Raw genomic sequence first — 12,506 nt, forward strand, 5'->3', positions numbered from 1 at the left:
AAACATAGTACACGTGATTTGTTCCAGCCTGCGTTGTTATGCAGTTTCATCAGTAGTTTTGTCTTCACTGTGCTTGATGCTTACTGACAGCAACAGCTATGTCTTTTCTAGGGTTAGGACGGAAATAATTTTCAAAATCAGCAGGCCAAGGAAGAACCGCAGACTGTAAGCTTTTCACATGCCAACAGGTGCTACAGCAGCAGAGTAGTACCATTCCCATTATTTTTTAAGTCATAATTGATTTTGACCATTTTGAGGGCCTATAATATAGATGAAGAGATAATGCTGAAGTTTTGAACAGTGGATCAGAAAGGCATGTTTTAAAATGAATTTCAAGATCTTTACTCTTCATGAATGATTCTCCTTACAGATGTTTAAAATAGAGTTACCTTGGTTGACTTTTCATGAGAAAGAGTTTTGTAACGTACTGAAAGTCTCTTCTTAGTGGAAGCTTTATTGGCAGCAGGAATCATGCTGCATTTTTTTTTTCTTTGTCACTCTGCTCTGCTGTCTTGATATGTTTAAATTCAGACTTGATTTTAGAGATCTCAACTTGATTTTTCTGTTATGCGCTCTTTATTTCTCCTAGTTAGAAAATATTTTGTCCATTAACTGTTGTCTGTATTCTGTTTACAGGTAATATTATGCTCTGTTATTATTCTGTTATTATTTCTTTCTAGTGCTAGCATCTTGCAAACCCAAACCAACTAAATGATGTCTATTTTGGTTAATCCAAGTCTTGATATGAAATGTGTTCACAGAGCGGTCAGTGGCATAAAGCTGCAAGTGAGGTGTTGTGTCCGCGTGTGTTTTTAATGTACCGAAGAACAGTGAATACCTGCAGGTGTAGCGCGTCTAGAGCAGATGACATGCTGTACCATACTAGACAACCTATATTAGGCAATCTGTTAACAAAATCATATTCTGAGGACACTAATTGCTTTCACAAGAATTTCCAGCAGTATTACCTTGATTTTTTTTTTTTCCTGTCAACTAATATTTTCTGCCTTGAAGAATCTATTTTGTGATCTCGTATGGGGTAATTTTGATCCAAGACTACTTATACACGAGCATTCTCCAGTAATAAGCACTGAAATTTCTGACTGAGTCTGGCTCTGTAGTTTTGCTCTTACTTGGGTGATAGGCTAACTTAAGGCATCCTATCTTCAGTTGTTCCTGCATCATCCTTCCATTATGTTGATGCAAGCAGTCGTGAAAGATTCTTGGACAAGCGAATTGGCCTAACTTGTAAGAAAAGAGGTAGGGGAGTAAATAAGTAAGTTCTCCCACCCTCCTAACGTGGCATTCTGCCAGATTGTTTTCACTGGTAAGTGGCAGGTAGTGCCTGTAGAACCTCTGCTCTGCTCTGCTCCTGTTTCTGTGCAGGAAACAGGAGAACAGGTGTAATGTTTGGATAGATGAGGAATAGAATAAGAATCTCAAATCTAGATTATAAAACAAACAAAACCAACAGAAACCATGTTTTTTTAGAATTTGGGATGCGACCTGAACTGAAATAGTAGATGGAATACTGGTTATCCCATCTACCAAATGACTTTTAGAGTTAGAGGGGTTGTAGAATAGCAGCACTGATCAAGATCAAGGCCATGGGAAAACTGGCTTTGACATGCGTGAGGAAGGGAGCATGGAATTACTTATGTTTGAAGGGAGAGGGCTATGAAGGAAGGCTATGAAAATATCTGAATAAATGTCAAATGACAGTGCAGGTCAGAAACTTCTTCTTTTCTTGAGATATTAACAGTTGAAATTGAATACTAAGTTAAAAAGTGTGAAATCCCCTGGATCTGGTAAGATGAAATATTTTTTTATAACGGTTCTGTCATACGATTCCTGAGATCATAGGATGTGCCTTGAGACCCTGAAAATGTTGCAGAAAAGAATTTTAAGGACTCTTCCACTTCTTGGTTTAAGGCTTGAGTCAGTCTATGTTGGGGATTAAAGTGCCATCAGATGTGAGATCAGTCCTCCACATTGGTCTCTGGAGGTTCTTCTGGGCTCAGTGAATGGTATGGAGGCAGGGTACTAAAGGGGATATGGGAAGGCATAAAAGATTAAAGAACTTAAAGCATTCAGGATGCACAGAATAAATGAAGTTCTGACCCCCCTCAGGTCCTGTCATGATGTGCTGGGAGGAGGCTCCTGACTAGGGAGCAGCCCAGCGTGTGGCATGTGTGCGTTTGCTCTAAGTGTTGCTGTGAAGTCCTTTCTGGTGAGGGTAGGAGAGGGGAAAGGGCCTTCCCAAATCTGAGGATTGCTGTGTTCCTCCTGACTATCTGGGAACTGCAAATAAAATGGAATAAACTCCTAAATGTCACTGTTGATTTGAAATGTGATTGCCTAGGTCAGTAATATGTACTCCAAAACCTTTGGTAAGTCTTTCTTCTTCATAAAAAGCAAACTGTCATGATAGGGAAGAAAGTACCTTTTTGTTCTTTAATATTTCCCAGTTTAGTCTTCCTTTCTTTTCATGTAGGGCAAGAAGAAAGAGATGCTCTTAAAAAAAAAAAAAAAGAAAAAAAAAAAAAGAAGAAAAAAAAGGCAGGTAACAGTGAGAGTTACAGCATGTTAGTCCACTACAGTGAAGTACGGGATCGTAGCTTGTGCTTTGTTTCCCATTCTTAACTTCTATCACTGGCCTGTTTTGTGATATATTATTATGTACATTGTTTTCATCGTTCTCCCTGTTTCAATATTTGTTGATAGTATAAATATAGAAAGCTTACTCAGGAAGTGCAGTTTTCTTTCTATCTATCTATACCTATCCATATGTCTGTATGTTTAAGTGTAGTGCTGTAGTGGGACCTGGTCTTTGTAGAGTCTGTGGATGCTAATAAAATGGAATGGAAGGACATCACCTGTGGACTGTGTCATGTAGAACTGTGCTCAGATAAATTAAATTTTCCTCTCTCACCTCAACACATAAGCTAAAACTAATGGTACTAGAAAAACATCCTAAGAAGACAAAAATCATTACCCAATTTGTTAACAATTTATATAGCTTGTGGATAGTGGGTGAGGCTTTGAAAGACAAAAGGTAACCATAAAGAGGAAAGAAGAAACAAGCAATTTCTAAGTCAGTGAATTTTGTGTTAATTTCAAGTAGAATGTTGGAACAATTTAGTTGTTTTTAGTCGTCTTGAAGCAAGCCAGTCAACATGTAATAGCCAGTGTGAATTTAGGGGAACTAAATTTTCAGATGAGTCAAATATTTTGTCTGTGATAAATTTAATGGTCTTACACATTGTGAAGAACCATACTAAACTGTGTATTGTGATTTTTATTAAGGTTTTAAAGACTTGAATGCCTGACAGCATTTTCATAAACAGCATAGGAAATGCTGGCTAAATAGAAATTAATGAAAGTTTAAGTGTGAAAGATTGGTTGGAAGATAATACACAGAGCATAGTTATCAGTGGCTCACTTTCCAAATGGAAGAATATCTCATTATGAGATCTGCAGAAGCAGCTGCTGGTTGAATACCGTTATGTATTTCCATTAATGAGATGGATGATGAGCGTTCTTGTTAAATCTGTAGATGACCCCAAACTAGGAGATGTCCAGGTATGCAGAGATCAAAATTAGAATTTAGGAGCATCTCAAGAAAATAGAAAAAATCATTAGGTAAAAAAGGACTAGGGTGCTACTTTTGAGGAGAGGGATTTTATGCAGAATAATCAGCTATGCAAATACAGCATTAAGGATACGTGGGGTCATAGAAAAAGTTATCAGCTGAGCATGTGATAATGTTGCAGTGCTTTCACAAAAATAGCAAATGTACTGGGTTTTATAAACAGGATAATTGTCTAAAAATGCAAGAGTTAATCCTTCAGGGTTTTTTTCTTCTTTAATGCTCATAAGACCTTATTATTGGGATCTCTGAGGAGTGCACTGGGTCCTCCATGCTTCCAGGAATATTTAGACCAACTGGAGAGAGACCAGAAAAAAGCACTGAGAAGTGCTTTTTCTAAACTAGAAGTTTAGAAACTAAGAGTTTCAAAGTTAGAAGCGTAATATGTGACCTACAAAGAAAGCTCAAAATAAAGGAGGGGAAAAAAAAAACGAATAAAAGGACGTGAGTATGTAAAGGCTGCTGTAAAGAAATAGGGAATGTGTATTCCCAATGTATGGGCCTGGTCAAAGTAATGCATTTAAATCATGATAGAGGAGCCTAACTTGCAGACACAGAAGGCTTTTCAGGAGTGGGAATGAAGCACTTAACAGATGGCTTTTGAAAAGTTTTTAGAATCTTCAATTTTTCAGAACCGCCAAGAGAAAGAACATGTTGGAATTTCTAGGTCCTTGTATTCTCACTCCCATCTGTAGATCTTTTCTTCTTTCTTTTTCCTCCAGTATTCTGTATGTTTTGATGACTTAGTTTGATCTTCAGTATCTCTTTGTCTGCGTTTGTGTCTTTCTTGTGTTACTACCTGGTATTTTCTTCTTCCCTACCACGCTGTTTTGTTTCTGCCAATTTCTACTCATAGTTTAGTTGTAGAACAGAAAAGCAATTGTTTCTCCTCCATGAGTTGGATGGGTGTTTTTTTTTTTTGTCTTGCTTGTACAGAAGTGTACTTTGACAAATCACCGTTTTCTTGTTGGGGTCAGTTTTTCAGATCATCTTATCTTGCAGGTGTCTGCAGAGCTTACGTTCCCTCTGCAGCTTCTCTCTTCCATCACCTCTTCTATTTCCATCAGAACTCTGTCTCTGTTCCCAGCTGGATTTCTCATGTGGAACTCAGCTTGCAAAATATTATTTGGTAGCTAATGTATGTTCTGCAACTGTTGTATCTATTTATTTCGTCTGTCTGCAGGCTTTGATTTCTTTTGCCTCAGCTCCCCTTTTTGTTGCTCATTGCTTGCTGGTCTTCCCAGTGACTGTCTTGATCTTTAAACCTTTCCCTATGTTTGTTCTACAGCCTGACTTAATGTCAGCAGGTAACTCTGGCGGTCATCCTGATCCTTCTGCCTTTGTAGTCATTGACTTCTTCAGTTTACTTTTTCTTTGTCAAGCTAATGCAGAATTAAAATCTGGAATCCCCTGACATACGATATCTTTGTCACATTTACAGATCTATAGTGGCAAGAAAGCATTTAAGTCTTCACAGCATTTTCCAAATTAGTAGTGGGAAAGCTGATGTGGTTTTGTTCTATGTTGCTGTGAAAGTGAGCATCTCAATTCCTCTCTGCCATTTCCCTGGTCAGATTTTTGAGTTTTGATCCCCTGTTTGCAGGTCGTTCAGATCTGGCTTTGTTCTTGTGTCAGGTTTTTATACAGTCTTGTTTTTAATTTAGTTTAAGATCTTTGTCTTCACCAAAATGTGTGGTGATCTTCCTGCATCCTGGGCTTGTTTTCCAGAAGGGATATTACTGTCCATTTGTGGTGGACAGAATTAAATTTCAGTTCAGGCGCTGCCTGCAGGTGCTGTTGGTGCACTCCTCTCTACAGGGCCAGCTGGAGAGAACAGCCAAATGATTTTGGTAGGCTAACACTGCTGGTTGCTCAGAATGCTCTGAGACATCCCTGGCTGTCATTGCTGAGAGGAACTAGAAGCCACCTTTTTTCATTCTGCCGTATGTTTTATTATCAGAATTTGGTTCTGACTCTGCTTGTAACAGCAATTTTATAAACATGGACAGGAAAGAGGATTTCGTTGTTGCTTTTTGCGTGTCTGCTGTTTTCAAGTAGATTTCAGTTTACTTTGTAAAGCAGCATCTTTGTCTTGAGCACTTTCTTGTTTCTTGAAGTTAAAGTAGTTTCAGCTGTTTATCGTGCTCATTGATTCTTCTGCCAGTTTTACTGGATTTCTTTTATTTTTCATGTTGTTAGATTTTAGTGTGTTTTCTTAATTGAGATTTTCTGTTGTCAATAGTCTTCTCTGTCAGCCTGAAATCCAATACCTTTTGTAATTCACTGTCAAATGCAGCATGAAAAAAATGGAAAAATACTCCAGGATTTGCTTATCTTAACACAGGTCCAAGTAAGTTGCTATTGCTGTCCTTTTGCAGACATCCTGATACTTCCATGGAAAAATGATTTGCTCAAATCAAATAGACTTTGACATAATTTTTTTAACAACGTGTTAAGACAGTTTTGTTCTGTTTAACACACTGGGTTATTCCTCACTGAAAAACAAAGAGGTGTTATTACTTTAGCAATCATTAGTCAACAATTTTGTTTTGGGGAAAGTCCTGTTGAGAGCATGTATCTGTGTTTACATTTGAGTATTTACTTTTTATTTTGGTTTGCTTTGTTTAGGGGAATTCCTGAATACTTTTTAGTAATTCCATGACATTGAAAGTCAGAAAAGTGAAACACTCAGGCAGAGAACCTGACTGTCTGCAGAGTACGATGCAGTACCGTGTTCTTTTAGCGAGGCTGAAGCAGGTCTGATGTCAGTCACTTCAGAGACCTTTAGACCTCGGTGCTCATTTATTGCTAAAATGTACCAGCTCTGCTCCTGCATTATGAAGATCATCTGTCAACACTTTGAGATATTCTCCTTTGTTATTAAGCTTGTGATGCTCTACACTGTCAGGTTTTTTGCCAATTATAGTTAAGGTACAATGGTGTATTCACTGGATCAAAGTCTCACACTGGCGGTAGAGGAATGATTTGTAAGTCTTTATTCATCTGAATTGTACAATAGAATACCTGAGGAATGCAAATAATCCCTCTAAGGACTCAATAGAAAAGCTGTTAAAATGACAGTCTAAGACTATTATTATTCTGAATTGGTGTTTTAGCCAAAGTAATTATTTCTTATCTTGTTGTTCCACAATAGTTTTTAGTTTATTGGTTACGATGACCATATTTACCAAACAGAATTTGGATACAATTTTAGACATCAGTTTTGTGCCTGTTTCCGTTTTTCAAGTTAGCGTGTTTCATTGTGCTTTTCACTTGGTGCATTATTTAATTAGTTTAAGCGCTGGTGTTAGATACTTTTCAAAGGAAAAAAAAAGTATGCACAGATGTTAAGTCCTCTTATGAATAGCAAATACATTCCTGGATACATTTTCTGCAAGAGGTTGACGTTTATAAGCTGTGAACTTTTGGTATCCCGTTTGTTAGCCCAAATAAATTAGTTAATGACAAACGTTAGTTTTAGAAGTGCTGTTGGAAGTCACATATGGTTTCAGAAATGTGCCTTAATTATGGTTTTCAATTCATGTGTCTTGGAAGGCAGTAGTGTTTCAGTATCAGTCTTGGGTACCAGACTATATTTTCATTGGAGAACTGGAGAGAGAAAGATTAGTATAATGAGGATTGAAAACCACTGATGGGGTATTTACATAAGTAAATGATAGAAGGACCAGCCTTATATAACAAACGTGTGAAAACTGTTGAGTGAACTTTTATATTCTTTGTCCCATCTAAAGCCCTACTCAGTGGGCCATGCACTTAATCTCATAATAGCTCTGATCCCCTGCTATTTTCTTTGACAAATGTGTGTTGATGAACTTGTGCTTCAGTTCGTTTTTTTCTGAAGTGACATTTGCATTGATTATTTAAAGGTTTGCAGGCCACAGTTTCAAAGCACTTTAGTATAATAGCAGTTAAAACCTTAGTCTAAATCTCAGAGATTAGCAGGACTAAGAAAAGGAACTCAGCAAGCATAAAATCTGTGCTGTATGGTGGGTGCTTTGGGCCTGAAACATATACGGCACCCAGAGCACTGTGTTTTTGTAGTTTTTGCCTTAGTGTGCAGGAAATATTCTCTTGCCTGTTGGCTGTTGTGTTTCCTTCCTGAATGCACAGTTGTCTGCATTCCTACCATTCCCCAGGTTCAGAAGTAGTGCCCTGGAGATGAAGCTGGAGAGTCATCAGTCCTTCCAGGTCATTTCTGAATGTCTCTCTTAGATTTAAAGTACATAGCACTTGCAGTTAGAAATGTGATGTGAATATGCTGCAAATATTTGTGATTTTTTTTTAATTGAGATATTGAACTGTTACAAACCAGTACCATAAATCCGTAGCTCTAAATGCATAATTTCATTCAACTAAAAAAAGCATAGTAAACTCTTACTGATGGTGCTGCCAGTTGAGAAAACAGAAGGTGAGAAGAAACAGAAAATGTAGTTCTTTATTTAAAAATAATGGTAGTATAATATCTAGAAGCTTTGTCCTGGGGAGATAATAGAAAGGTGGGAAAAACTGGTGGCAACATGGCCCTGTATTCATTAGCTATGGCATCCTTCGGGATCGATAACCAGAAAAAAGCAGGGTACTGCTTGCTGTCTAGGAGGTTATAGAATGCAGTGTTCTTTTCTGTCTGCGAATATCAGCTGCCTTAGCCACTGAGGGGAGATGTTAATGGAAGAAGTAAGTCAGAAGAAAAGCTGAAAACCCCTCAGTTTTACCATGTTTGATGAAGAATGCCTTTGCAAGTCTCAGAAAAATTACGTCTACGAATGCAGTTTTATTCAGTTAGCATTTTAGATTGCGAGTATTTAACCTCAACCAAAAACCCAGTTATTGTCTCAAATTATGGCTATTTCTTATAGATTAAATGCCAAACAGAAACCAAGAAACAGTGAAATGCTAATGGAGTACACCTGAAGCAATCGCTGCCTGTTAATGCCTTGACCTTGGAAAGCAATACACAAAAAGATGGCATCATAAAACCGTGCAATTCTTATGAATATGTATGTGCTACTTGATAATAATGAATGTGGTACAGCCATGCATGCACTACAAGATAATGTTGTGCCCTTTGTTGTCTACAGGTTGATAAAAATTAAAGAGTGGGTGGACAAGCACGACCCGGGTGCTTTGGTCATTCCTTTTAGTGGGGCCTTGGAACTCAAGTTGCAAGATATGAGTGCTGAGGAGAAACAGAAGTATCTGGAAGAGAACATGACACAAAGGTTAATTAGCATTCATTTTCCCTACACTTTATTATCAACTATTTCCTTGCAGTAATTTAATTGCTTGCGCTGATAGAATAATAAATGACAGAGTAATTACCATTATAAAGAGAGAATCTTCTCCTTTCTTTACCATGAGACAGAGTGAAAAGATTTATTTTAAATTAAGTTTTTAACTGTCATCTGTCATCTCTGTACAGTGTTTTAATTATAACATAGGTATTAGTTATGTATATTTTTGAGAAGGAGCGATCACCAAAACTGTTTCGTCATCCATGGGGAGCAGGAATGGTGGAGATAATTTTGCCGTAATTTTTCTGAAGAACTATAAGAAATTGTTTCAATATTGAATTTCAGTCGAACAGTTATGCTTTCATGACCAGAAGTCTTGAAAATTGCATGAGACCAAAAGTGCTGCTTGGTAGGGTGATTTCAATTTATCCCATATTTCTGTATCTTGCCAAATAAACAAATCAAAATACTATGTATATGTTGCTGCAGTTAGGAAAAAAAAAAGAAAAAGACAAGAAAAAATAGTTCTTCTGAAGAGAGCTCAAAGAAAAAGGCTACTCTGATTGTCACAGAGTTTAAAAGTAGATCCAATGTCTTCCAAATATGCAATGTCTTTCAATGTAAATTGATTACTTGAGGCATTTAGCTGTTTCATGTATATATGTTGAATGAATTGGATTCATTTTTTTTTCCAGTGCTTTACCAAAGATCATTAAGGCTGGATATGCAGCACTCCAACTAGAATACTTTTTCACCGCAGGCCCAGATGAAGTGCGTGCATGGACCATCAGGGTAAGATTCATACTTATTCATCAGCTATATCCAGTTCCACACTATTGAATTCAGATTGATATCACTGACTTTGAAGTTTGTCATGGTGGCGGTTAGCTAGTCATTACAGATGAGGTTTTTGTCCAGGATAACTTTAATTATTTGTGAGCTGCTGAACAGTGAAAGTGGAGCTGCATTGATTGAGGCAGGTAACAATTGATTCTGCCTATTACATAGTCTGAATTTCTTCATCCTGTAGAATCTGTCTACCCTCCTCCTGTGGTCAGAGATAAGACGTACCAGTATTGTGCTTGCTTAATCTGTGTGACTGGGTTTGTCTGCAGTGAAATTGATGTTGCTTTTCATTTTGTATTCACTAAGTTTGTTTGGGTTGCGGGTGGTTCATTCCTCCTTTGCTTTGCTCGGATTACATTTTCAGCAATAAAAGCAATATGACATCATTATATTCCTCGTGGATACACAGTTGGGCTCAAAAACCTAAAATCTGTGTGCAGTAATTCAGATCTTCTACTGACTCTAATATTTAGACCTACTTTATTTTGGTAGCTTTCTGTGTTTATCCAGGAACTTATGCCATGCCTAAAATTATGCTATGTATTTTAAATATCGATGTGGAATGATTACAGCCATAGAGATTGACTAATTTATTCCCAAAGGATAGTAAGAGCTGAGCTGTAGTGCTTTGCCTTTGAATGAAAATACAGTGTAATATAAGGATCAGTATTGCAAAATATTTTGAAACACATATAGTTATAAACTACCTTAAAAATTATAAAGCATCAACTTTTGGGGATGCAGATCTGTCGTTGAGCCTTTTTGTTGCATCAGTATATTTAGTGCTGTGCAGTGAATTTCAATGCTGCGATTAATTTCATTTCAAAGGAATTAATTTGTTTTCATTAATCAACATAATTTCCAGGAAATTTATATTTTTAGCTGATACTGCTACAGATGTGTGTGTGTGTGTGTGTATATTTCAGCACATCAAACTCACGCGTGGTCTTTTAGAAATATTTTTTAGTCTTTTCATCTGTCTCCTTTTCCGTGCTAACTCGCAGCTAGTGCCCTTGAAATAGCTACTGAAATAACACAGTAGAAGTTCTGTCCTTCTGATTTATGCCAGAGTTTCTAAAAGCACATTCTGAAACTCTGGTGTTTTCAGCAGGAGAAATGCTTGCTCTTTATTAGAAAATTTGAAAGCTGGTTTATCTTAAGACTGATTGTAAGTGTCTTTGATTTAATGTGCGAAGATATTTAGTCAGGTAAGCATCAGTGAGTAGCCATATTAACCCAATACATCTTTTATTGTAAAAACTGTGCTTTACAGTGTCAGACTCCTTAGCACTTTAACATGCTTTATTAAGCAGCCTTTAGGTCACCATTATTTCTCAAATTTCTTGCCATGGTTGTATGTGCACAGAATGCATGTCCTGGTAATTTAGGGCATACAGCTATAATACATTCTGCTTTATTGCAAAAGCTTAAATTGCCTTATAATGGTTGCTGTGTTTTTTTTTTATTTAATTATTTTTAAGTGATGTAATTGTTGACATTTTGGTAAGAATATTTTTTTTTCTAGATTTACTAAAATGATTCTGAAAAAAAAATAAATCAGCAAGTATATAAAGCTTGTGATTCATACATTGTTTCTGATTTCAAATGCGGCTTGCCACGGAATGTTACCATGTAGCTGAAATTATTTGAATGTAACTAAAAGTCTTGAATCTTTCAGATTCTAAAGTTATTTTTAAAAAAGATCTTTATTTTCCTCGCTTTCTATGTGAAGAGCCAGGGATCGAAGTGACTCCCACAGCAGAACACAGTCATACCTTCTAAGATCAATACTGCTGTTTATGCCTATTGGGGAAAAAACAAAGCTGCCCTTCTTTTTAATGTCAGTTGGTTTATCTGTGGCGAAGGCATTTATCTGTGTGTCCCAACTTGGAGGAACACCCAGCTGTATGTGTGACATTCTAACTGATAGGAAACAAAGTTTCAACAGATCCTGAAAGCGCATCTAAAAAGAAGAAACCTCTTCTGCAATCAATCTTCTTAAATGCAATTAATTTTCTTCTGGTCTTCCCATTGACAGAAAGGGACGAAGGCTCCTCAGGCTGCAGGGAAGATTCATACAGATTTCGAAAAGGGATTCATTATGGCTGAGGTAATGAAATATGAAGATTTTAAAGAAGGAGGTTCAGAAGCTGCTGTCAAGGTGAGCTCCCTATTCTTTTTCTTCTCATTTCCTCCTTTTTTCCATTTCATGTGTGTTTTTCACTGGCAAGACATTCTTGAACCTAGGTGTATATAACAGTCACAGGGACAAAGCAAAATCCACAGTCAACTTAGGAAACAGGAAAGATGCACCAACTTGCAGAACAGGAGTGCAACAGTTCCTGTATCCAAGACAGTTTATATACTAAATGTCAACACCAGCACCAAATGCTGTGCTTTGTTTTCTTCTTGGTTTATAGGTTAGTGTTCAGATGGTCATAATCTTTAAAATGAATGTGCTTTGGAAAAATGAAATTTTTACAGTGATCTAGCAGACTTTCAAATCACCTTTAAAGCAAAGGCAAAAAATGCAGAAAATGTGTCTTCCAATAATGTGTCATCCTTTTTGAGTTTGCTGTGAAGGTATCACAAATGCCAAATGCAAATATTTAAGAAAATAATTCATAATTTTTTTTTAGTAGTAGTGGACTCCACTTGTAGGCTGTGATAGGCACAATAAAATCTTGGAATTTGCCATTTCACTATTAAGTTCAATTGCTCTTTGATGTCATACTCAAAAGTGCCATGCCATGTGCAGT

General features: G+C 36.9%; 1 protein-coding gene across 1 annotated transcript in view; it reads left to right on the plus strand.

Annotated features, from left to right (window-relative positions):
* Positions 1 to 12,506, plus strand: part of OLA1 (Obg like ATPase 1) — an 86,231-nt gene that overhangs the window by 69,819 nt on the left and 3,906 nt on the right. Inside the window, exons 8-10 of the mRNA XM_085227798.1 lie at positions 8,749 to 8,889; positions 9,597 to 9,693; positions 11,786 to 11,908. Coding sequence (XP_085083924.1) covers positions 8,749 to 8,889; positions 9,597 to 9,693; positions 11,786 to 11,908 — 361 coding nt within the window. The remainder of the gene's footprint in view (positions 1 to 8,748; positions 8,890 to 9,596; positions 9,694 to 11,785; positions 11,909 to 12,506) is intronic.

The sequence above is a fragment of the Meleagris gallopavo genome, chromosome 7 (genome assembly GCF_905368555.1).
Source record: "Meleagris gallopavo chromosome 7, MGAL_WU_HG_1.1, whole genome shotgun sequence".
NCBI lineage: Eukaryota > Metazoa > Chordata > Aves > Galliformes > Phasianidae > Meleagris > Meleagris gallopavo.